Genomic DNA, 17,085 nt, shown 5'->3' with positions numbered 1-17,085 from the left:
TGCTGTGAGGTGTCCCTCAGTGGTAGCAGTGGGGGAGGGAGAACCCCTTGCCCAGCCCACAGGGCCGCATTTATCACAACTGTATCGAGCAGAGCCTGAGACTGCGGGTGGCCACCCAGCCTGAGGCTGCCCCTGTGGAAGTGCTTTGGAAAGAATGTGCCCATGGGGGGGACTCTCTCTCTGGGTTCCCATGCATGGACTGAGCTGGACCAGGGTGCCCCAGACCAGGAGAGACAGGGATGCTACACATCTCAGGGACAGTTGGTACCAAGGCCCTGTGTCCACCAGGCATAGAATCCTGAGGCTGGTGGAGGCCTGACTGTGGGCCTGAGCGAGCACAGGGGAGCCCCAGGCCTGCAGACATGGGGGTGGGAGAGGAGCCACAATCCAGGCCCAGTTACCTGGCAACAAGGAGCAGGTGTGGCCCAGGCAGAACTGTAGGACTGGTTCACAAGGTGACAACCAGGGCAGCCACAAGTGGGACCCTCCTAGTGCCACAGGGTGGCGCTGCTGAGCCCATGGGCTATAGGACCCGTGACTTGCTTATCCCACAGCGGGAAGAGAAGAGAGAGGCAGGGCCCAGCACCTTTTGCCCTGGCAAAGGCTGGGGGGCCCAAGACACTGAGAATTCTGCATCACTTCCTAGGCTCTTTAGTGCCCGCTGCCCTGAGACAAATTGCACGAGTGGCCACGAGCTGGCTTCTGGGCACCTAGGGACCTGCCGTCCGTCCAGCTGCTTCTGCACGGGAGACCAGCTGGCCACCTCCCATCCCCACCCCACCGCGGATCTCAGATGTGTTGCCGCAGCCCCAGCAGTCTCACTTCCCGCCCTAGGCGTGGAGCTCTATGCTCACAGGAGCTGCAGCAACTAGAGGTCCAGTCCTGGGTGTCCTCATGGCTCTGAGCCTCTGTTTTCTGTTATGGCAAAAAGAGGGTGATTAAGGCATCCATCTCGTGGGGTTGTGGCAGGCTCTGGAGAGACACACGTTATGCTTGGACACAAGGGGTCTCCCTGAGTCCATGGGCACACCCCAAGCTTTTCTGTAGCACAGCAGATGGTTAAGAAGGACCCCAGTGGGGGGTCTGCGTTGGCCCTGTTTCCAGAGAGTCTGTTGAGAAACAGTGGGGGCAGGGAGCCCAGTGGGGGCAGGGAGAGCCAGCCCTACCAGGCTGGGCAGGGCCACGCATCCGTGTTAGTGACCCTGCTGGGCCCAGGAGGGTCGATGTGCTTTGTGCAGTGGGGCTGGGGCCAGTAGGGGAGAGGTCTGATGGAGCAGAGTCCATCTAGCTGGCAAAATACGGTTGCCAAGGAGGAGAGGGACTGACAGCAGCTGGTCCAGATACCCCCAGGCTACAGGGCCCCCCAACCCCCTCCTCTGGGAACCCAGGAACCTCCCTGCCTCTCCACAGCCACAGACCCCAGCAGCCACATTCCTTCTGCCCAGCTCTGCTCTGAGGCCAGAGCCCCGAGGATTGGGGCCAGCTGGACCCTCCATCCAGAAGTGAGCTGGGAGTGGGTGCTGGACCCGGGCCATGAGGCTGTGGGAGCTCAGAGACACTGGTGGTGGCACCCTAGGACAGGTGACACTGTGAGAAACTGAGCGAGAGATGCTGCCGTGCCGGGAGGGAGAGGAGCTGAGGGCGCCACTGCCTGGCTTCTTGAAGCCTGGCCAGGCAGTTTCTGATTGCTGGCCCTGGTGAGGCCCAGCTGTGTCCCTGCCCGTGGCCTCGGGGAGAGCCCTCGTGTCCTTATGTAACCAGCTTACTCAATGAGCTGGACGCAGTCAGGTGTAAGCAGAAACCAACCTTCGTTTTCCCCCGGTGTCCTTCCAGCCACTCTGCGGACTTGCTCTTTTCCCAGCTGGAGCTGAGGACGCCGTAGGCCTTCCCGGAGTGAGGCCCGACAAAGCCCAGCCCTCCATTCCAGACAGTCCTGGGGATAACAGCGAGCCTGCACGCCTAAGCCACTGGCCCTGCGGTACAGGGGCCAGTCCGTGCCCCTGCCTCCCGAGCTTTCTGGTTCTGGGGTTGGGATGGGGAGTGAGCAGAGAGGGGGAAGGGCCCAGCTTCTGTCGCTGGTTGAAAGGGATCCCAGAGTGGGGGCCTGCAGCTGTGCCGAGTGCGTGAGGCACCCGCTGCTGCTTCAGGTCCCCGCAAGCCCCCCTGATTCTGTCCCTCGTGGCGGTGCTGCAGGCCTGCTGAGCCCTCTGCTCTGTCGTCCTCAAGTCCTGTGTCCTGCTCCGACCCCATCCCCCATCCAGGCACGTCTCTGCCTCAGGCCTTGAGCCCTGAGCCTGAGCTGGACAGTGGTTCCCATGTCTGCCCCGACCCGGCTCTGGGAATGGCCCTCTGAGGGTCCTTGCATTTGATTTGGGGTGAGGGGGCTGCCCTCCCTCCCTGTGGGGCCCGTGCACACTGTCTCCCCCCCGGGTCTTTGCATGGCTTCCACGGGCTTCAGGTGGCACCAGCCACACCGCAGAAGCCACTGGGGTTGTCCCTTCTGCAGGGATAGCTTGTGTCTTGCTCTGGAGTGTGGGACGCTTGGACACTGGTATTTTGTCCTTAGCCTTTGGGGCCTCAGATGAAACTGAGTCAGAAAGAGTGGGTTTGCGCTTGAATCTGCCCCGTTTCTCTTTAGTTGTCTGGGTCTCTCTTGACAAAACTGTGAGAAACTGATGGGGCAGTCTTGGGGGATCACAAGAGATCCCTGGACTCCCAAAGCGTTCTGTGGATTCTGAGTGTGGTGGACTCCCGTTACCGATGGTTTCGGAGTTTCCTTTTTCAGTCTTGTTCAAGATAGCAAGAGTGTGTGTGTGTGTGTGTGTGTGTTGGGCCAAGTCCATGGGCACACCCAAGCCGTTCTGCAGCACGGCAGGTGGCTAATAAGGACCCCAGTGGGCGAACTGTTGGCCCTGTATCCAGAGTCTGTCGAGAAGCCCAGCGTGACTTGCTTAGAGATCTGTGTTTCTGCCCTGCCCCCCACAGGAGGCTAGCAGGTGGGTGCCCCTCCCCCGCTGCCAGTGTTGGCCCCTGCTGAGGCACCGGGGTTTGGCTGGGGCAGAAGAATGTCAGGCTGTGTTGGCTTCCTCTGGGTCTACAGATGTACCCACCACGGAGAACTTAGACATAGCAGGACTCTGGGGACTGTGGGCCTTAAAGGCACTGTTGGGGATGGCAGAGAGGAGTGGCCCGGCCCACAGATGCTGGCTGTGTTTGCTGGTGGGCGCAGGGCACCTCTGCGCGGTCCCCCGCCCCACCCTGGCTTCTTCCACCCCATTGCGGTGACCTCCCTCCTCCCATTGTACTCCAGGGAGAGTAGGCCCCCTCCCCCGATGAGCCAGGTGGGGATTGGGAGAAGTCGCTGCTGTCCCCACTTCCACCTGGAGGCCAGCATGGTCCAGTGTGGCTTCCCCGAGCTGGCTGCCCTGGGGCAGTGACAGCAAGGTCACGCCTTGCTTTCCTTGGCCCTCCAGATGTGTGAGCAGGTGTGGTGGGAGTCTGGGCCAAGCTGGAGGCATGTTCGTCAAAGAGCACCCACATTTCATCATGACCCCCGCCACTGGGGAGACGTGGTGTCCGGCGCCCGTCACCTGCTGGACCAGCTGCCACTCGGGCGCTTTCTTCAGCAGCGGGATCTGAAGCATCTCCCTGCTGTGATGGCGACACAGAAGCTAAAACGGACAGAAGTCTCCTGAGCACGCGGCGGCTTCAGGAGTGCCGGCTCCCCGCCGGTGCAGCCTCTGGCCGTCAGCGCTCTCTGTGGGGAGTGCTGGGTGCAGGGGTGTAAGTGTGTGTGAGGTTGTGATGTACACGCTGCCTGTCACCCTTCGGAACCACTGGGTCTCAATTCATGCCTCCATCCACGGTGCGTAGCAAGCACACACCCCTTGTTGACGTGGAGATTGGCGTGTTTTTTTTTTCTTTCGTCTTTGCCAATCTGAGAGGTGATGGTTGGTCCTTTCTCTGCACCTCTCTGGTTATTACTGAGCTTGGTGTCCTCTGTTATTTATTTATTGGCCATTTCCGACTTCTCAGGTGTTCATACACTTCGCTAGTGTATGTACTTTGTGTTTGGACACCAAGTTAAGAGTCTTGGGACGCGCCCGAATATTCGCCTTGCACCTGCTGTATGTGTGGCCACTATTTTTTCTCTTGTTTCACATTTGCCTTTCAATTGTGGTCACATTTTGTTTTGTTTTGTCTTTTGGAAGGCAGAAAATTTAGGTTTTTTAAAAAAGCTTTATTTTATTTTAGTTGAAAGAGTAACAGAGAGAGGTAGAGACAGAGAGAGAAGCCTTCCATCTGCTGGTTCACTCCCCAGATGGCCGCAATGGTTGGAGCTGCACCGGTCCAAAGCCAGGAGCCAGGAGCTTCTTCCAGGTCTCCCACGTGGGTGCAGGGGCCCAAGGACTTGGGCCATCTTTCCCAGGCCATAGCAGAGAGCTGGATCAGAAGAGGAGCAGCCGGGACTAGAACCAGCGCCCATATGGGATGCCGGCGCTTCAGGCCAGGGCTTTAACCTGTTGTGCCACAGCGCCAGCCCCGAAAATTTAGATTTAAAAATTATTTATTTTAAAAGCAGAAAGACAGAGAAGAGAAAGAGATAGAAGAACTCTCATCCTCTGATTCACTCTCCAAATGCCCACAATAGCCAGGGCTGGGCCGGGAACTCACTCCAGGTCTCGCCTGCGGGTGGCAGGGACCCAGTGCTGGCGCCGGCATCTGCTGCCTCCTATGGCGCACATGAGCAGAGGCAGACCCAGGACTCGAGTCCGGGAGCCCTGATACGGGATGGATGCGGCTTCTTACCTCCCTTGCCAAAGGTGTGCCCCAGATTTGGATTTCTAAAAAGTAGCATCCCTTAGTCTTCCCTGGAATCGGTGGCCCTCCCAAGCCACAGGCTTGTTTTACAAGGAGATGGTCCTGCTGGCCGTGCAGGGCCTGGTTTGGAACGAGAGCAATGGAGTCCCCGGCTGGGAGCCTGTTGCAGTGGCTGAAGGAGGGGAGAGGTGACGAGGGAGGCCTGGCCTCAGCGAGGGGACGGGGACGCCCTTTGACCTGAGCAGTGAATCTGTGAACCGGAAGCAGGCCCGGTAGATGTCGCCTGCTCTGCCTCTGAGGTGCTTCCCGGGCGACTGGGGAGCCACGCGGGGCACCCGAGGGCGTAGGTGGGAACCACAGGCAGGGGCGTGGGCGCCACGTGCGTTCAGGCACAATAATGCACATGGCCGTAACCTCCAGATCGCACCGATGGCTTTTATTGCAAATTTGTGTCATTACAAGGATAATCTGGGAATATATTAAAAAAAAAAAACCAAAAACAACCCTCCGTTTTATTTACACAGAACATGCTACATGGTACACTTTGTGAGAAACGCTGAGGTAATAGGCGTGCACCCAGACGTGGACAGTCCCACCAGTCCCACATCTTGCACGCCTGGCCGGGAGGGCCTCCCTGCTGGCCTCACCTCTTGCTCCTGGCTTGGCAACAGTCCCGTTGGCACTGAGTCTGACGCTTGCGGCTGGCAGGACACAGAAAGCCACCATGGTGCAGGGCAGCAGCAGGGGGCCCCATGGCCCGCTGAGTCAGTTCTCACTTCCGGGGGACCCTGTTCCCCAGGGAGGCGTAGTCGGCCCGAGAGCACGGGACCGCTGGTCTGTACCGTTGGGGGCCCCGTCGAGCTGACGATGCCTGCTCTTCAGCTGACTGTCTCCTGGCAAGGTGGGTTACTACTTGTGTGGAGGTTACAATGACACGTAGGCTAGAGTACGAATGGAAGATACAAAACTGCAGATACATGATGCGTGTGGCCTGGGAGCTTTCAGCTTGGCCTTCCCTTTCCTGACCAGAAACCTGAGCCCAGACTGTCTCCTACTCAGAGGCGAGAGGGTTCTTGCCGGAAAGAAAGTTCTGTGCGAAAGACAGAGTGCACGGGGCGGGCGCAGGAGGTGCCTGGCACTGTAGCGAGTGGCCCGGGGCGGACGCACGGAGTCCTGAGTGAATGGTGCTGAACCGATGCACGGGGGCGGTGGGGGCCTGGCGGGAGTCCTGAGAGTGGGAAGAAGCAGGAGATAGGAGAGGGAGGGAGATTCGGAAGTTTGACGGGCTGGGGGCCCGCGTGAGACACCAGCCTTGTGTGCACCTCTGGAAGCATCCAGGCACGCAGTTGCCAGCAGTAATTCTTTGAGCTGGGGCTCCGCAGCCCGTGGTCTGCCCTTGGACCCGCATAACCCATCGTGAAGGGAGTGCTGGCTTTGCTTCTCCTAAGAGCAAAGCTGTTGGTAATAGCTTCTGCCCCCTGAGGATGGACTCGGGTGCGCGAGCGTCTGGGTGGAGCACGCGGGCTGCCTGTCCGGTGCGTGTTCGTGGTCCACGCATAAGTCCACCAGGAGGCTCATCCACGCGCATGTGAGGACGGTGTCTTGCTCTGTGTTCTTCCTGCAGGGGCTCAGTGTGTTGAGAGAAAGAGCTGTCTGCCGTCCTGTCCCGGGCACGCGAGGGCTGTGTGGTGTGCAGGAGACTAGGAGGGACAGGGACCACGCTACCAGTTCAGTTCCATCATCTGCCACAGTGACTTCGAAAACCGAGATGAGCCGGCGGGGGCCAGCACAGCCGGGCGGTCAGGAGGGAGCTGGCCTAGTGGAAGGTGTTGGGGTTGGGCCGGATCATCATCACCACCTTCTTGAGCGAGTAGGAGCCTCCTCGGAACTCGGCCCAGTAGACCCCGTCCTGGTAGCGGCTCCGGTAGTGGCCCCCGCGGTACCAGACCCCGTTGAGGTTGGAGTGGGCGCAGGCGTTGTACCACCAGCCTCCCTTCTGGTAGTGGGCACAGTTCCCTGCAAGTGAGAGCGAGTGAGGAGGTGGTTTGACCCATGGCCACAATTTGCCTGGGGTCTGCAGCAGGACCATCTCTGGGAGGCACCTGGGGCAAGAATGCTTGGGAGGTGGACAGCTTTAGACCTGCTCAGAGCTGCCTGGAAGGCTGCTTCTGGACCTCACCAGCTGTGTGAGCTCAGACCAGCACCTGCTCCCCTCCCAGGCACCAGGTTCTCATCCAGGGTGGGGAAGCAGACAGCTCCTTCCACACAGGAGTGCTGTGAGCGTTGAGCACATCAGTGGGGTTTTTTGTTTGTTTTTTGTTTTATTTTTATTTTTTTTTTGGACAGGCGGAGTTAGACAGTGAGAGAGAGAGAGACAGAGAGAAAGGTCTTCCATTTCTGTTGGCTCACCCCCAAAATGGCTGCTACGGCCGGCGCACTGTGCTGATCTGAAGCCAGGAGCCAGGTGCCCCTTCCCTGTCTCCCATGCAGGTGCAGGGCCCAATGACTTGGGCCATCCTCCACTGCACTCCCTGGGCCACAGCAGAGAGCTGGACTGGAAGAGGAGCAACTGGGACAGAATCCGGCGCCCCAACCAGGACTAGAACCTGGGGTGCCGGCGCCGCAGGCAGAGGATTAGCCTAGTGAGCCACGGCGGTGGCCAGGCACATCAGTGTTAAGGAGGGCCTACATTTAGTCTTTTGCCCAGGACTGGTGCACTGGGGAGGACCTCATACCACAGGTTCTGCAAAGAATAGGAATGACTGAGGTGGACAGGGGAGAAGAAAGGAGTTTTCCACAGTAGTCTTTTAATTTGAAAAAAATTTATTTGCAAGATAGAGTAAGAGAGAGAGAGAGAGAGAGAGAGAATCTTCTGTCTGCTGGTTCACTTTCCAAATGACCACACCAGCTAGGGCTGGGCCAGGCTGAAGCCAGGAGTCAGGAACTCTAACTGGGTCTCCCACGTGAGAGGTAGGGGCCCAAGCGGTTGGGCCATCATTTGCCACCTTCCCAGGTATATTAGTAGGGAGCTAGGTTGGAAGCAGAGCAGCAGGGACCCAAACCAATGCCCATATGAGATGCCAGTGTCATAGGCAGTAGCTTAACTCTCTGAGCCACAGTGCCCACCCCTCCTTAGCAGTTTCTGACAGTTAAAGCTGTCAGATCAAGTGTCTTTATAGACAGGCAAAGATGAACTGCTTTCCTGTTCCTCCCTAGCCTGTATTAGATCATTTCACAAAAGAAAGACATTTCTGTAAAATTCTCAGTATTGGGGCCGGCGTTGGGGCGTAGCAGGTTAAGCCTCCACCTGCGGTGCTGGCATCCCATATGGGTGCCAGTTTGAGTCCCTGCTGCTCTGCTTCCAAGCCAGCTCCCTGCTGATGTGCTTGGGAAAGCAGTAGAAGACGGCCCAAGTGCTTGGGTCCCTGCACCCACGTGAGAGATCCAGAAGAAGCTCCTGGCCCCTGGCTTTGGCCTGGCCCCACTCTGGCCATTGCAGCCATTTGAGGAGTGAACCAGCAGATGGAAGACCTGTCTATCTGTCTCTGTCTCTCTCTCAAACTCTGCCTTTTGAATAAATAAATCTTTCAGAAACAAAATAGAACTCTTGGCATTATTGTGTCACGCGGGTGACTGGCCGTTCAGACCAACAGTGGACAGTGTGGTGGGCATGGGGCGCCAGGCGTGTGGGACATTGCACCCCTCAGGCGGGGGGCCAAGTGAGTCCCTGTCCACCTGGTCGGGGGTGGGGCGACTGGGCCGGGGAGGGGACCTGTCCTCAGGGGAGGGCTGCCCCATCAGGTTTGTGAGTTGGAGGGCCTGGAAGGGCGGGTGGTCCCCAGCAGCCAAGGCTGTGGGAGGAGGTGAGGAGGCCGCAGGCAGTGTAGGCAGGAAGCTGGAGGAGACCCCCAGCTCCTAGCACCCCAAGTTTTCTCAGAGCCTCTCTGGGGCTCCTTCTGGCCGTGACTTGAGGCCGCAGGCCCTCGGTTCACCCACCAGCCTCCCACTTGCTCCTGGAGGCCCCTGGGTGCCTGCTCTGCACCCCTGGGAGGAGGAGCCCCCAGTCAGGCGTGGGTCACAGTGCTGCCCTCTCCCTGTTCCTCACAGTGCCCTCAAGGAACGCACAGCAGGCGCTGAGGGCCAGGCTCTGACAGGCACCCAGGCTCGTCCTGCCCTGCTGTCCCGGCAGCCTCGTGGCCTGGCCCAGGGGCCCCCGCTCCTCCTCTGGGCTCTCTCCGGCAGGGCCAGTCCAGTGTCCGTGGGTTGACAGGTGTCCGTGGTGTGAGGGCGAGTGGGTCGTGTCCCACCTGTCCCCTGACGTGGGGAGAACTGCCCGCTGGACTGTGGCTGCCAACGGGTCCTGGAGGGAGCCCCCTCCAGCGTGTAGGTATCGAGGTTCACCTAGAGCCGAGCTGGCTCCTCCAGGGGAGGGCACGGCCCTCAGACCGGGACTAAGAGGGAGGCTTGACAGGAGGGGCCGGGCACCCTAGGGACCAGACCCAGCATGAGGTCTTGGCAGGAGGGCAGGAGGGCAGGCCTTGCCGCCCGGGTCCCCATCCCTCAGCAGATGTGGGTGTGGGGCCTCAGGAGGCGTCAGCAGTGGGGAAGCTAAGAGCCTGGCTGTGCACTCGCAGTGTTCAGTCTCTTCCCTTGTTTTTCACGGAGACTTCTTAGTAAGACCTACGTTTGAGGCATGTGACCGTGGACAAGCCAGCCCCTCGCTCCTGCTGGCTCCCTCTTAATCACTCCTTGCAGCCACATGATCGTCCCGTGAAGGGCACCCACCTGTCCTGAGTTCCAGGCAGAGCTCACGGCCTGCAGGTGTGGAAACCAAGGCACAGGGAGAGCCAGCAGCTCGCCCAGGACACGTGATGGGGCAGCAGGGGCAGCATGGGAAGACCCAGGGGGACGCTGGCTGCCTCAGGCAGGGCCAGCGAGGCACACCCAACGCACGTCTGTGTGCACGCGATTTGTACACGTCTCTCTCTCCCCCATCTCATAAACGCCACCCGGCTCGGCTTTGTGGAAGGCGCCGTCAGGGTGGGAACAGGTCTTCCTGTCTTCAACCCCTGGAGTCAGGGCCCCCGGCCTGGGTCAGCCTCTTCCGCCCACTCCACCCCTGGGTTTGCATCCACGGTTCCTACCTGTGTAGACGTCGTGGTCTCTGTCCAGGGTGGTGAACTGCTTGCCATTGTGCCAGGTGAAGGAGTCACCCGCGTTGCCATTGTAGCGGCCCAGCCGCAGCTTGTAAAACTCGCTCTCGGGCTCCAGGCGGAAGCTGGCGTACTCCGCGAAGACCTTGCGGCCGGACCAGTCCTCCATGGTCACCAGCAGCTTGTAGTTGCCTTGGTTTGTGAGCCAGTAGATGTTCTCCAGGCCCAGCCAGTACTCCCCGTCGATGTTCCCGAACCCTTGCTGGAGAAAACCCCGGGGAGCGTTAGTGTGGAGCCTGTGGCGCCTGCGGGACCCTGGGCCAGGACACAGGGACCCGGGAACTGGGCAGAGCGTGAGGCCGGCCCTCAGGATGGTTCTGTAACATGAGGACTCGCTTTCTCCTTCTCAGCCCTAACTGTGTGCCTCATCCAGAAAAATGGGAACGGGAGCGGCTCTGAGCCAGGCATTGTGGGAGCCCCTGCTCCTTGCTGTAACCTGGGAGATACCGTGGGAGTGGTTGGGGAATGGCAAACGGAGAGCCTGGCACACAGGCTCTGGCCAGCACTGCTCGGACAGGTCCTTCTCCACCTCTGGGCATGGGCAGCACGTGTGGGTCACAGGTGCGTTTTAGTGCACCGGACAGGTGTGAGCTGCACAGATGGCCACACCCACCTGGCTCCCCGTGGTTTGGGGATTGTTGTTTGGGGACTCATTTGCTGAGTGGTGGCCACCAGTCTTGAGCGTGGCTTCATCTGTCAGTGATCACAATAGCTGGAATCCAGCAGGTGCTTCGGGGGCCTGCGTGGCTGTTAGGACTTCCCATGGGCTGTTTTATCCACCCTCGGGCCAACTCTCAGAGCAAAGACAGGGAGAGCGGGTGACCTGAGGCCCAGAGCGGTCCCCAGCCACGAGCGCCTGAGGTGAGCCAGGGTGTGAACCGGGGAACCAGCCTTACCCAATGTGCTGCCCGGCCTCTAACAAAACCGAGGGAAGAGTGAGGAGGCAGTGTTCAGAAGGAGAGGAAGCAGAAGCCCAGGCTGGGGGCAGAGGGGCAGGAGGAGACCCAGGAAGGGGCCCGACAGGGCCTGTATGAAGGGGCTGGGTCCGTGGCAGCGGCTCCCTCTCAGGGGTGATGTGCCATGAAGTGTGTGGTGCCACAGGAGCCGTGAGCTGCTTTTGCTGTCCCCAGAGCACCCTCCTGTCTAGAGGGGGAGGGGGAGGTCTGACGGGAGAGCATTCCAGTTCCCTGGGAATTGGGGAGCCCAGAGGGTGGGCCTACACGGGCCCTTTGGGGGTTCCCCTGGGCCTGGGAGCTCGGGACTTGCCACGTCTGGGCTTCAGAGACAGGTCTTCCCCCTGGGACTCCCAGCTGGGGGTGAGACGCTCCCCATCTGTGCCACTGGGCTGTTGGTTGCCAGTGGCAGGCAGGGAGGGGACCATACAGCCCTGACCGGGTCTGCGTTCTCCTCCCTCTGAGCGGCATCTCCTCCACGCTCAGCCCTCCCGGGGTGGGCCCGCAGCTCTCACCTTGTACGTCTCCCAGTTCCTGAAGAAGTTCACTGAGCCGTCCAGGCGCCTCTGGATGACCGTCCAGCCCCCGGGGTCGTGCCTCTGGTCACACCACACCTGCATGAGGCGGTTGGTGTTCTCAGGCTTCACCAGGTAGATGGAGCTCGTGTCGTGGCCGTCCTCCAGGGCCTGCAGGCAGTCTCTCCAGGGGCCTGGGGACAAAGATGTGCACGTCACGTCCCGGACCTGCCTGTCCCTGGGCCCCGCCCCGCCCGGCTCCTGAACCTTCAGTTTTGGTTTCCCAGACGTGAGAAATAAGCTGCCGTGACCCAAGAGCCCAGGGCTGAGGGTCGGAGTGCGTGGATCGCAAGCCCACTCGGCCCCGGCTTCCTTCCCCTGGGGAAGGGGGAACGTGGTCACCTCAGTCAGGCCCGGCAGGCTTTCTCAGGTCATCTGCATGGAAGTCCCTGGGGAGACTGCCTCTGGAGTTAGTTACGTCGGCCAAAGAGGTGCGTGCCTGCCGGTCATGCAGGGATAACGCAATGGGCAGCCCATGGCGGGGATAACGCAATGGGCAGCCCCCCACCGCCCGCAAGACCACACACCTCCGTTCTGGCCCCGTGTGTGTCTCGCCAGTGACCATGCTCCATGACAGTGGCTGCAGTTTTCATACATGAACCACATAACGGTTCCCAGGCCATGGAGCCGAAGTTCCAGATGTTTTTGGGAATCGCACGCTGTCTGCAGCTGTCTCTGGGGGACCAGGCTCCCTTCCAGCCCAACCTCTGTATTTCCCAAAGGAAGCTCACAGAGGGGCACACGTGCAGAGCCCACATTCTGAGTGCACCCTTCTGTAAGCAGGACCGTGAACTTGAATTTGATGTCTAGGACACACGCCAACCCAGGGCTCTCTTCGGAAACCGTGGCCAGAGGGTCCTGGGATCTCTCACTCCACTGAGGCCAGGCAGAAGGAATGGGTGTCACAGGGGTGGGGAGGGGTGGTCCTCAAGCCCCTTCCACAACCTCCCATTCCCAGCCGTCCACAGCAGCTGCCTGTGTTCCAATGTCAGTCACACCAGCAAGGAGGTGCACTCGGTCACCAAGGTCTCCCTCCACTCGGCTTCAAGACGGCCATTCCCAATAAATAAAATCGCCACAGCCGAAAACATCGGCCTTTCCTGTGGCCTGGAGCTGTGTGTGAGCCCCTGGCCCTGGGAATCCAGGCACCACCTCGCTCATCTCTCAGTCCCCAGCACCCATGTGGCACCGAGAAGGGAGCTTTGAGTGCCAGCAGTTATCTGGGGGCTCCCTCCTTCACCCTGTCCCCCACAGAGCCTGGGGCAGGACACCAAGGCCCCCGCCCCGGGTAGCGTGTGTGGCACAAACAGCCCCTCCTCCCTTCCTTCCATGCCTGTGCCCTTGCCTGCCTTGTCCCTCCCTCTGCCAGCCGGACCTACAGCAAGAGTGTTCAGGAAGGAGAAAGTGGTTTCGCTGGTGTTCGCCCCGAGCCCCCGGGACCAGGCAGAGAACGGGAGTTTGTTCCCTACAGCTGGAGCAGAGAGCGCCATGGGTGTGGGAGGCCTCCCAGCTCCTCCCCCAGTCGGCAGCATGTGGGAGGTGACAGAGATGTGGCAAAACCACGCCCACCGTGGCAGCAGCCAACTGCTTGCTCCAGGGCCACCCGGCCTCCTGAGGACTGGTCAGATGGCGGAGGCCATCCTTGGAGAGGTGCCTGGATCGAGAAGCGTGGGGTCCCCATGGCTTCCAGCACCAAGCTACCCCGGTGGGTGCCTCCGACGGTTTTAGCTCTGCCCCTAGCAGTAGTGTTTGTAAGTGTTTGGGATCTCTGGTACTTTTCAGAGTTTGGGGAAAGCTCAGATTATCCAATCAGCAAAACTCACAGATTGCGTACGGTTTCAGAAGGTACATAGACCCCAACTCCAGGCTGTGAACCCCCCAGCTGTAAGAGAGTCCTGGCGGAAGGAGTCATTAATAACAGCAAATCATAGTAACAGCTGGGTACACGGAGCTCTTCCCGAGCGCCAGGTGCTGCTCCAAGCCCTGCCGCCTCTTTCCACACCTGATTTCTGACCCTCTTGTGAGGTAGGCAGTAGTCACCCCACTTCACAGGTGAAGGAGCCAGAGCTGGGATGCTGGGAGTGGCCCTGAGAGCATGGGGCAGGGCGAGCACATGCCGGCAGGTGGTCTGGGCCGCCCAGGGCCACACTCTCAAGCCTTCTTCCTTTTCGCAACCAGAGTGAACTTGCAGGGAGCCGCCCAGGCCCGCTGAGCTCTGCACCCGAGGCCTGTATTTCTTATCTTTGCCAGTGGCCAGGCAGAAATGTCCAGGTCTTTTGCCAAGGTGTTCTTGCGTCCGAAAGCCTCTTTGGTGTCCTTTGCCCATTTTCCGACTACTGTAGTGTTGATCGTATTGTAGAAGTTCCGTTAGCTAGGAGCAGCGAGACATCTACGAGGGGAGGCACGAGGAGCACAGTGACAGAGCTGGAACACTTAGAAGCAGCACGGTGAAACCTGCGTGCCTAACGTGAGGAAGATGTAGACGAATCTACGGCCATATCGCAGACGTAACGCCCTCGAGGAGGCCAGGGAGGCGTGGTGGAGGAAGGCGAGGTGTGCGGCTGCAGAAAGGGCCCCACACGTGGGATCTGGAGCTCTTGGCTCCAGGCTTGGGGGCCTCGCCCACGCACAGGGTGACTTTGAGGGAGGAGCCTGGGTTTCTTTTGTAAAACAGGGAAGGGCCCCAGCGTCTCCCGTACACTCACTCTCACACTCACACACACACACTCACATTCACATTCTCTTACACGTGCACCCGCACTCTCTCACACACACATCTGTGTTGCTGTGTGCTTTCCAATTTCCAAGAACAAGCGTAAGATTATTTACTAATCGATGTTTCCCGTGGGCATGTTTTAAGCAGGATTTCAGTAGAGACGGCCACACGGAGTGGAAATCGTTTTGTTAACGAAAATGAATTTTCCACGTGCGGTAAGCAAAACTGTCCCCTTGAAGCAGTGCAGATGCCCAGCGCCGTGTGGCCAGGCTCCCTGCTCACAGGGCTGCCCTGCCCGGAGCTCCCGGCATCTCTGACTACCCTGCGCCTCGGCTCAGAGGCAGTGAGTGCCCCAGTGTTGCCCCTACAAAGCCCGCATTTAGACCCCGGCGGGCTGCAGCCAGACTGTTCCACGTGAAGAGAAGTGCAGCTGCCGTGACTGGCTGAGGGGGTTGGCTCCGTAGAAGGGCAGCAAGGGTGTGGGAAGCCCTGGAGGCCTGGGAGGAGGGATGACGGCCAATGGGGACGGAGGTTCGTCCTCAGACCCCAGGTGAGTGTCGGAGGCGGTCACGTTTGGGGGCCAAGTCCCCTCCCTGCCTCCGTCCTCCTCTCTCGGGTTCCTGACACAGGCATTAAGCACACACGGCACACAGGGTGCCCGCTACCCAGCAGCCGTGTGAGGCAGGGCCTTTCTGAAGGGCCTGACCTGCCCAGGCACGGTCTCCTCTCTTGGGTCTGAGAGAGCAGCGTCCGCCTTGCTCACCCGCCCAGGCCCACAGACTGCACCGGCTTCCCGTGCAGCGAGCCCTCGTGCAGTGGCTCTGCGGATGGCTCCCCTCGCAGCCGGGGCCAAGAAGCGGGCCTGCGTGGGCAGGAGGCTGGGCCCAGGGTGCATGGAGAGTAGCAGAATCTGTCCCGTGTCGGTCAGCAGTGTCACAGGCTGAGGACCTGCCCGCTTCGGCCACATGGGGCCCTGGGACCTGTTCCTGAGAACATTCGAGTCCCTGTGCCAGCCGTGGGGGAGGCTTCCGTGACGTCTCACTGTGCCTTGGCGTGCTGTTTGTGGTTATTCCCACCAGTGACGTGTCTCCAGGAGTTCTCTGCGGCTCTCCCTGAGACGACATGATTTTTCCGGCAGGAGAAGTGAGGAATTGTTGAGATCGGATCTGGAATTTCCCACCCGAATGAACGTTTCTGAGCGGCAGGGCACGTGGGCTGCTCAGCCGCGAGTCGGGCCTCACCGGGCGTCCTGTGGGGCAGGAGGACAGACGGGGCCAGCGGCAGCCAGGAGCAGTGACACCCTCGGGAAGGCTGGGTGGAATAGCGCTGTGGTTAGGGCCAGTGCGTTCCGTGTCAGTCCCCGCCTGACAGCACAGTAACCTGGACGCAGGAAGTGCGTGCGCGTCCTTTGAGGCGTCCCCATCTCCTGCCCAGCCCTGGGCGGACAGCGGGGATCGCACTTCTGGCTGCCCCAGGGAAGGGATCCAAAGGGACGCGCCTGCTCTCCCGGCCACTTTAGTCCTCAGCGACGGGCACGGTGCCCGGGGCTAGTGAGCTTTCTGGGACTTTATGAAAATGTTTGAGGCCTTATAATAAAAAACTTACTGGCTCTAAAATATGAAAGGAAAACTGTAAAATTGCAATTTATTAGTACATAATTAAGTTTCTGCCAAGTGTTACATTTTGTCAGGTTCGCTAATTGTTAGATTTCATCTCCATAAAAAACACTACTGCTTTTGAAAGCAACGTGTAGGTAGATTTTTCTCACTTCCCAAGAATTCCTGAACACGCCTGATGTTTGCGGAGAAATCAGAGCCAGCCATAAAGTAATTGAGTTACTCTTAGCCAAATAATTTCAAGAGCAAAATTGTCAAAATATCCTTTTGAAGCTCTTACAGTAAAAATTATATTAGACGTGTGAGGGGAGTGTGTCTCAGCCCATTCAGTGCAGCCCAGATTCGCCTGGAGTTAAGAGATCTGAGGGCCACGGAGGGCCCAGAGGGTCCCGTTCCCACCCATTTTGGCCGCAGAACCAACAGATGTCGCAGTGTTGGTTTTTGAAGGAGACTGAGATGCGTGTGCCCGTGTCTGGGTTTTCCTCAGAGCAGCTGGGCAGGAGGAGAAATAGGGGGTCGAAAGCAGCTTCGAAAAGACGAGGAGTCAGACTGGAAGGGGCTCCCTGGGCACAGAGATGAGCGGCTCGCCGGGCTCCCTGCATGAGGAGGCCACAGGACATGGAGGTGGTGGTTCCCCAAGCCCCCCGCGGCTCTGATGAGCTCACCGGGGGGTGGGGCCCCCTTGACTCATCTTGCCCCGCAGGGTGAGGACCGGCAAGCTCCTCTTCCACGTGCCCTTGGTCCAGATGCTTCCCAAGGAGAGCAGAGGCCGAGGTGAGGGTGATGGCGGGGGGCTCTCAGAGAGACCGTCTCCGGTGTTCGTGTCAGCAGCCTGGCTGCCTGCTCCTTCACCAACGCGGACACAGGCCCCAAGAAGCACGCACCGTGACTGTCGCGACGCTGAGCTAACCACCAGGCCCAGCAGGCCCAGCCGGCTTGGTCTTCCACACTCAGCAGGGCAGCACTAGCTCAGTTCCGCTTTACCTTGCTTTCGGCGGCATCCCGGGGATCTGATGCCATCTGCCACATAGACAAACTCTTCCCTAGCCGTCCCTTTGTGGGACTGGAGGGCTGGCCGCAAGTACCTGATCTCCAGGGTCTTCTGCATCACTTTCGTCCGCCGAGCGCCGACTGTTGGGATTTCCAGGCCGCGGGTCTCAGCGGTAACAAGTGATAGTCACCTCCTGCGGC

At 59.6% G+C, this 17,085-nt stretch overlaps 2 protein-coding genes across 7 annotated transcripts in view; one reads left to right on the top strand and one right to left on the bottom strand.

Moving 5' to 3' along the window:
- The window catches only part of RALGPS1 (Ral GEF with PH domain and SH3 binding motif 1), a 260,164-nt gene that overhangs the window by 143,187 nt on the left and 99,892 nt on the right, over nt 1-17,085 (top strand). The window lies entirely within an intron of this gene.
- Nucleotides 5,237-17,085, bottom strand: part of ANGPTL2 (angiopoietin like 2) — a 29,268-nt gene continuing 17,419 nt past the window's right edge. The window contains exons 3-5 of the mRNA XM_062207524.1: nt 11,503-11,696; nt 9,966-10,236; nt 5,237-6,837 (exon numbers count right to left, since the gene is read on the bottom strand). Of these exons, the coding sequence (XP_062063508.1) occupies nt 6,638-6,837; nt 9,966-10,236; nt 11,503-11,696 (665 nt within the window). The 3' untranslated portion in view covers nt 5,237-6,637. The remainder of the gene's footprint in view (nt 6,838-9,965; nt 10,237-11,502; nt 11,697-17,085) is intronic.

Source organism: Lepus europaeus, chromosome 12 (genome assembly GCF_033115175.1).
Source record: "Lepus europaeus isolate LE1 chromosome 12, mLepTim1.pri, whole genome shotgun sequence".
Lineage (NCBI taxonomy): Eukaryota > Metazoa > Chordata > Mammalia > Lagomorpha > Leporidae > Lepus > Lepus europaeus.
This window is presented reverse-complemented; position numbering and strand designations above follow the sequence as displayed.